Consider the following 8,158-nt stretch of genomic DNA (forward strand, 5'->3'; position numbering starts at 1 on the left):
AGTACGTGGGCCTCTCACTGCTGTGGCCTCTCCCATTGTGGAGCACAGGCTCCGGACACGCAGGCTCAGCGGCCACGGCCCACGGGCCTAGCCGCTCCGCGGCATGTGAGATCCTCCCGGACTGGGGCAAGAACTCGTGTCCCCTGCAGCAGCAGGCGGACTCTCAACCACTGCACCACCAGGGAAGCCCTACTGTCCTATTCTTAGGAAATATTCCTGTGAGAGGTTTTTGAAGAACAAGGAATTTTTGAATTACGTTCCCCCACAAATTCACATGTTGGAGTACTAACCCTCAGTACCTCAAAATGTAACCTCATTTGAAACAGGATCATTATAGATGCCATTAGTGAAGATGAGGCCAAAGCGGAATAAGATGGCCCCAAATCAATGACTGAGGTCCTTATAAAAAGGGGAAGTTTGGACACAGACATGCACTCAGGGAGAACCCCGTGTGAAGATGAAGGCAGAGACTGGGGTGATGCTTCTATAAGCTGAGGATTGCCCAAGACTCAGTGACCACCAGGCGCCGGAAGAGGGGCACGAAACAGATCCTCCTTCACAGCCCACAGACCTCCGAAGGCATGCAACCTGCCAACACCCGGATCTTGGACTTCCGGCCCTCAGGACTAGGAAGATGCAAGCTCAACAGGATGATCTCATTCCAGTGGCTTCGGGTCGAGGGACACAACTCTGGTGACTCTGGCAGGCGTATGTCTCAGGAATGAGGGCTGACTCGCCAGTCTGCAGGTGAGGGGCAGTGGGCACAGTGCTGAGAGGCTGCTGCAGGAAGCCGGGTCAAGGTCCTGCGTGGGGCGGGCGTAGGAGGCATATTCTACAGGAGGGCTCGGCAGGGACCGATGGTCGGGAAAACCCAAGGTTGGTCCAGGGGTAGGCAGAGCCTGAAGACAGACACTTGGGGTGGGGAGGAGGTGGGGCTCCGAGCTGAGAGAAGGAGGGCGTGGTTAGCAGTGGCAGGTTGAGAGGAGCGTCAAGGTTGGGGAAGCCACCCTGAGGCCTGGAGGACTCGCTGACTTGTCCCAGGAAGCTGCCACACAGCCCTTGAACTGGGAATGACGCTGATGACGGTCTGCCCAAGGCCCTCCCAGCTGGTGCTGCATGGCTCCCTCACTCCCCTCAAGTCACCTCAAGTCATCATGAACCACCCCCCCAGGACACGGTGCCCCTGGGACGCCTACCTTTGCCACACCTGGCTTTCATTGTTTTGTTTATCGTTTGTGCACACGCACGCACGCACACACACAGAGGCCCAGCCCCACAAGGGCATGGAATTTGTTTTGTTCACCGCATGGCACATAGTAGGCACTCATAAACATTTGCCAAATGAATGCTGAATGACTGGTGGGAGAAGGATTACACCAGTGACGGAGCAGGAAGGGAAGCCTGGGCAGGAGGCGGGAGGGACGATGCTGCTGCCGCCGCCGCCGCCGCCGCCGCCACAGCAACAACCGGGCGCAAGCAGGAGGGCAAGAGGGAGCTGCAAGAGGACGGGAGTACCTTGGCCAGTAGAAGAGACCGGTGGGGAGGCCTTCGGAGGAGGCTGCTGTGAGCCAACGTACGAGGGACACCCGGGGCCAGGGAGAGGGATGTCCCAGCCTAAGTCCTTCACGGGGACCGTCCCGTTGCTGGTGGGGCTGAGGAGGACATGAGCCAGAGGCACAAGGCCTGGGACGGTCACCACCCGACACACATCTGACACGCAATGCCTCTCTTCTGAGCAGACAGGAGGTCCCCCAGATGCCCTGGAAAAGCGGCAGGCCTCTAAGGCGCAACTGTGCTAATGGTGCGGTGACGGTGATGGTGAAGTAAGGGTTGGGGGGGGGGGGGTCTCTCACCCAGGCCAGACCTCTGTGCAGCCAGGAATGAACGAGATGGTGATTGCAGGTCCTTACCTTAATGGTTTTTGACTGGAGCCGCAGGCCGTTCAGTGTGTTTATCGCTCTCTCTGCATCCTTTGCAGTCACGTAGTTCACAAAGCCATAGCCCAAGCTGTGTCCTGTGTGGGAGAACACAGGGACATGGGTGAGCCACTGAGAGCCAGTGAGTGAGCAAGACAGAGAGATGGGGAGGATGAACAGGACTATGTCTGACTGGGCTCAAAAGGACAAGAGCAGAGACAAGACCGAGAGAGAACGCTAAGATCCAAGGCCTCTGGGAAGGTGGGAGTTAGAGATCGATGGTTACAATCTATATTGATGGTTTATCTGTTACCCTCCCTTGGCAAACCTGTACATTTTCTGCAAGGAACAAATTTACAAAATGTTACTTTTTAAAAAAAAGTTTATTTAAAGAGAAACACTGTGTTACTAAGGGCATCCTAGGGAACCCATCATCAAAGCAGTGACAAGGAGCCGTCCCACTGGTGCCGGCCGCTCTGTGTGGCTCCGCGGGGGACTGCGTGGGGGCGGTGAGGAGGAGGACAGTCACAGCAGCACACAGGACAGGCTGGTGGGGAGAACCTGACTACGATCAGCTGTCAGTGTCCAGGCTGTTTTCCACCACTTCCACACCCAGAGTGGGAAGGCCTGCTGGGCTCTGGCGCCACCCAGTGTCGGTTGCCCTCACTTTCCCAAACCTGCCGCCCAGCTCGGGGAGGAGGAAGGAAGCACCGGGAGAAGCCGGGGGCCCCACCTTCACAGCCCTGGCCAGGTATGCAGAGCCCCCCTGGCAGCAGCTCCCTCGGCAACAACCTCATTAGCCGAAACCTGGGGGAATCGTAAGGCAGGTGCAAACCTGAGTTCTTCCCAAAGAAGTCCAGGCTTACAAGCAGGGTGTCCCCACTCCCTCTTGGGGAACTGTTCAGAAGTGGCAGGAGTCACCACCAACTGGATACACAGGAGGGACACGGCACAGCAGGAGAGGGGCTGTGGGTCCCCGGGAGGGTTGGAGTGTTCTACTCTCTGTGGTGGGCAGCTGTGTGCGCCAAGAGGGAAGGCGGGTGAGGAATGAAGGGGAGCCCCTGGTTTCGTCCACTGGATGAGGCCGGTGACTAAAGCGTTAACACACAGTGCTGAGTGCCCACCTCCACCCTTTCCTTCACTATAAACCAACTGCTCTCAATTCTAGCCGCTTGTTAGAATCACCAGGGCGGCTGCTAAAAACTGTCACTGCCCAGGCCACGTCCCGACCAATGACATCAGAATGGGGGTGGGCGAGGCAGGAGTGGAGACAGTTTCAGTTGTTTGTAAAGCTCCCCAATGATTCCAACTCAGAGCCCAGGTTGAGAACTGTCGCTGGAAGTGCACGACAGGAGTGGGGCTCCCCGTGGTTATGCAGAAGAGCCCCCACTTAATGGGCTGTGCTCAGAGCAGGTGCCTGGGGGAAGGCCCTCACTTCCCAAGTTACTGTTTCTCTAATAGGGGCCACAAGCCACGCGGGGTAACGATGCAGCCCCCCAGGGCCCTCCTCAGCCCAGGACCCAGGACGTCGGGCAGGCGTTGGGATCCACACTTCCAAGCCCCTTATAGATGATCCTGCCCCCTAGAGGCAGCGGGCTCACTGCAGTCAGTGCCTTGAAGGCAGGTCAGCTGCTGCCCCCTCCTGCTTTAGGGGCGATGGAAGACCAGCCCTGAATGAGGGAGGTCTAAGGTCTGGTCGGGGAGCAGGGGGGTGGTGCTCAGGCACAAGCCTGGTCAGTGCGTGGATCCTGTACAGGCTGCTGGGGCTTGAGGAGGGCAAGGCCTGCCAGGGTCAGGAGTGGGGGCAACCAGAGCCCAGGATGGGAGATATGGTGGAGGGCGGAGGGGCGGGAGATGAGGGAAAGGACGGGGACGGAAGATGAATAAACCCTGGGCCTGGTCTAGGGATGTATGAGGCCAGCGCCCCCCAGCTCTCACTTCCCTGCACTGTAGGAAGGGCACTGCTTCTCAGCTGTGGTTCTGACTATGCCCGGCACCGGCGTTGCCCTCCCTCCAGAAAGGTTCAAACACCAAGACTGGCCAACTCAGTGGGTCTGACTGGGGCCTGAAAGGCGTTTCTCCCAGTCCCCAGGTGCTGCGGCTGGTCAAGGGCCGGCACCCGGGAGCCGCTGCCCTGGAGAAAGCAAGGCTGTCTCCACAAGGGGCGCTCTGCTGGGTGACCCCTGGGCCAGTGCTCTTGCATTGCCAAACATCTTTCTCTCTCTTTAGACAAGGGTTAAGACTAAGAGACGATTCCATGGCATTTCGCCTTGCTTTCGTGAACCAGAGCAGCCAGATGTAATGTTTTAATCCCTTAGTGTTCCTCACACTGACCTGGGGTGCACAGCTGAGGAAGGTGAGTGCCCCGTGGACGAGGCCCTCCTCTGCAATGTGAGTCCTTTCTCTAAAGGTCCACGGGGCTCAAGGGAAGACATCACTGATGGAGAGACACTGGGTCTTTGGGGTGGATGAGTGAATTAATTAGGCAATAAATAAGAAGTAGCAAATGTCCCCGAAGGAAAGAAGACGGGCAAAGGACAAGAGTCCTTTTACAAAAGAGGAGGACAAACAGCCAGAACAGATGAACTTTACTAGAAATGCAAACTGCCACCACGATCAGATGTCATTTTTCACTTAGGAGGTGAGAAACCCTGCCTGGCCTAGGGGATGGCAGGGCCGAGCAGAGGGTGAACCGCAGACCCCTGGAGGGCCAGTTGGCAATAAGGGTCAAGAGCTTTTAGAAACTACACTCTCTCCCCTCTGCGGTTCATTTCTAGGAAGACTTCCTACAGAAATACCCAGTCAGCAAAGATTTGTGCCAGGATATTTATCTCAACCGGGCTTGTAACTATGGAAAAACAGTTACAACCTGTTGTAAACTCAGAACCTGCATGCAATAGAATACCATGCAACCCCTGTGACCATGAGACAGCTATGTTCAGTGACAGGGAAAAATGTTCACAGATACAGGAAGAAAAGTTCCCCACACAGCTTGGGAGGTGTGAGCCCATTTTTGTAAAAGCACATGACTGCTCACAACCATAAATATGTAAAGAAAACAGTCTGGACGGACATGAACCAAAAAGCTAACAGTTGTGGGATTATGGGTAACTTAAACTTTTCTTCCTGTTTGTCTCATGTTAAATTTTTTTCTAAAAGGAACAAAGGTGATTCGCATTAAGAAAAATGTGGTCAGCTGGGTAGGTGTGGAAGGGCATCCCTACAGCGGGAAGAGTACTGGAGAAATCACAGGAGTGTGACAGCAGGGTGTGTCTGGGAAATGACAAGCAGCTCAGTCTAGCCCAAGAGGAGGGTGAATGGGGGGGTGCAGTGGCTGGGGAAGAGGGGGACAGGGTCTCAAGGAGACTTGGGAGTTGCAGGCCAGGGTATGGGCTTTATCCTGACCAGAGGTGCAAAGCAATGAGACAGAAGCTGAGCATGTAGGCTGGAGTCGGGGGACCAAGTGGCCGGCATGACGTAATGCAGCAAGGTAGAGGCTGGCTCACGGTCCCACGTGGGCCATATGTCATCCGAGGAGGGGCTAGACACCAGGACAGAGAGCAGGGCAGGGCTGCACAGTAAGGCCAGGTAGTGACTGTGGATGGAACAGGCATCAACAAATGCATGTCTCCCACAGGGGGGCCTGGCTGGCCAGAAACACTCTGAATCTCGAGGCCAGCACATCAAACATTCTCAGCATGCCAGCCACCACCGTGTCCCTGCTTCCTTCTATCACTGGTGCTTGGCCCATGGTCGGCACTCAATAAATATTTGCTGAATGAATGAATGTCTATGTTGATCTGCATTCTCCCCCAATCCCTAGATCTACTCATTCATTCACTCAACAAACACTGACTCTGGCTACATCTGGGAATACAATAGGGTCCTTGCCTCCAAGAACCATAAGGACCTACTGCACCAGAAAGTTCCAACCCCAGTGCAGTGTGGAAACCCACGTTGCAGGTCTGCCTGATTGCTATGGGGACCCAAAGAGCATCTCACGCCGAGTATATCAGGCCAGGAAAGACATCCTAAAGCAAACGGGGCCCAGAAAGTGAAGGCTTTTAAAGCAGGTGAGTGACAGGGTACATCTGGTATGTTAAAGAGAGAGTCCTTTGCCCGCAGTTGGGAGAATGGGCTGGAGGGAGCATGGCTGGCCAGTTAAGAGCCTAAAGCAACAGGGCAGGCAGAAGACGATGTGGCCTGGTCTAAGATGGTGGCAGGGGAGATGGAGGAAAAAGGATGGAAGCAACCAGAAGGACAAGGGTCAGGGACACACGTCAAAGGTCATGCTTAGGCTTCCGACTGGAGCCACTGAGTGGACAGTGTGCCATCTGCTAAGATGCGGACCCTGGGAAATAAGCAGTCAGCTTGTGGGAGAGTCAAGGTCAGTTTGGGAAACACTGAGAGGCTGAAGGGCCTAGAAAGTTCTCTCGGGAGAACTTTCTGGTTGAAAGAGAGGTGGCTAAATTGAATGTCCAGCTAAGCTGTGGGTGTGCATCCGCTGACCCGACAGTTGGCTTAGAAAGAAGAGGAGGCATGGGAATAAGCCGAGGACTGCCTAGGTCAGCGGCTGGGAAGGAGCCGCAAGAGAGACAGAGGGAGGCCTCAGAGGTAGGAGAAAGCCAGGTTCATGGACCCGAGGGAAGAGGAAGCTTCCAAAAAGAAGAGACAGAGGAGACGGCTCTGTGACTGGGAGGAGAGGGAGGACGTCAGCTAGAGCAGCTCCTCAGTCGGGGGCGATTCTGCTCCCCAGGGACATGGCAACATCTGGGAACATTTTTTGGTTTTCACAACTCAGAAGGTGCCCCTGGCATATCTACTGGGTGAAGGCCAGGGATGCTGCTCAACAGCCTGCAATGTACAGGACGGCCCTCCCACAAGAGTTATCTAGTTCCAAACGTCAACGGAGAAACCGTGAGCTAGAGGGAGTCCAGGCATCTCTTAAACAGTGCAGAGGCTGGAGCGTGTTTGAATGCTGGCAGGTGATCCTGGAAAGACCCACCAGGAAAGTGGGTACTTGCATAAATAACTTGAGGTTCCTGGGATGCCGAGAAGGGAAGGGATCTAGCACAGAAGTGAGACAGCTGTTATTTTCACTGTGAAGTAGGAAGCGGTCATCATGTGAGAGGAAAGGGGGCCTCAGGGGAGAAAATGCGCTGAAGTGGCTGCTGTGGCACAGGGATGCCCGTGTTGTGAACTCAGTTGGGGGTTTGATCAAGCGGGGTGCCTGTCTGCTGGGGTGCGAGACTCTCTCTGGGGTGGGCACCTGAGCCAGGCCAAGAGAAAGCAGTCGGACGAACATAAAAAAAAAAAGTCCGGGGTTTCACCAGAGCGGTGTAATAAAGGACAAAAGGGAGTGAGATGTGAGGCCACGGCCCCGGGAGCAGCCTCTAATTAGTTTTCACACAACAGTGGCAGGAGGAGAAAAGTGAATGCAGTAAGTTTTCCATAAAGTCAAGCTCATTCAGTTTAAAGAACTGCTAGCAAGATGCAGAGCTGAAATGCCAACCCAGGCCCACCCACTCCACAACTCCCGGTGCATTACGCTCAACTTTGCCCAGAGAGCAGAAAAGGACTATTTCTGTACTGAAATAATTTCCAAATTACACTTTTGCTGCCTTCGCTGGTTCTCAAAACCAGTTCTCTCTGGACTGATCTTGCCAAATCTAGGTGTTCCTATTAACATAGCTCACATTCCTTTGAAAACCACAACAAGCCAAGAGACAAAGAAGTCAGGAATATCAACACGACTGAAAATTCCCTTCCACCAGAACATAAAAGGAGAAAGGAAAGACTCAGTAGCAGCACAGGAGAATTTCAAACCCCTCTGAACAAGGACTCTCTTATTCAGGATGGTCTCCTGGAACTGGAGAGAGAGTGTGGCTTCTACAGCATTCCAACACTTCAATTTTGTGTATTATCTAAAGATCCTATTTTGAAGACATTTATTACATTGCAGAATCTCAGAACTGGAAGGGTCCTTAAAGGACTTTTGCGTTCAAAGTCCCATTCTGATGAACCAACTCCCTGTACAGTAGTCAGCCAGCCTCTACACGAGTCATCTCGGGTACAGGCATCTTCACGTTACTGGCAAAGGCTGAAAGTCGATGAAGCAGGATGATGAGTACATGGGGTTCAAAAATATTACTCTACTTTAATGTAAATTGAAATACAATAAAATATTAGATTTCTATAATAAATACGGCTTTTGACTTGGAAATTATTTTTCAGTGTAGGGA

The 8,158-nt window shown here is 53.8% G+C and overlaps 1 protein-coding gene across 1 annotated transcript in view; it reads right to left on the reverse strand.

The window, feature by feature from the left end:
• The window catches only part of ELAVL1 (ELAV like RNA binding protein 1), a 19,909-nt gene that overhangs the window by 10,468 nt on the left and 1,283 nt on the right, over positions 1–8,158 (reverse strand). Inside the window, exon 2 of the mRNA XM_007460617.1 lies at positions 1,911–2,014. Coding sequence (XP_007460679.1) covers positions 1,911–2,014 — 104 coding nt within the window. The remainder of the gene's footprint in view (positions 1–1,910; positions 2,015–8,158) is intronic.

Source organism: Lipotes vexillifer, unplaced genomic scaffold (assembly GCF_000442215.2).
Source record: "Lipotes vexillifer unplaced genomic scaffold, Lipotes_vexillifer_v1.1 scaffold1011, whole genome shotgun sequence".
Classification (NCBI taxonomy): Eukaryota; Metazoa; Chordata; class Mammalia; order Artiodactyla; family Lipotidae; genus Lipotes; species Lipotes vexillifer.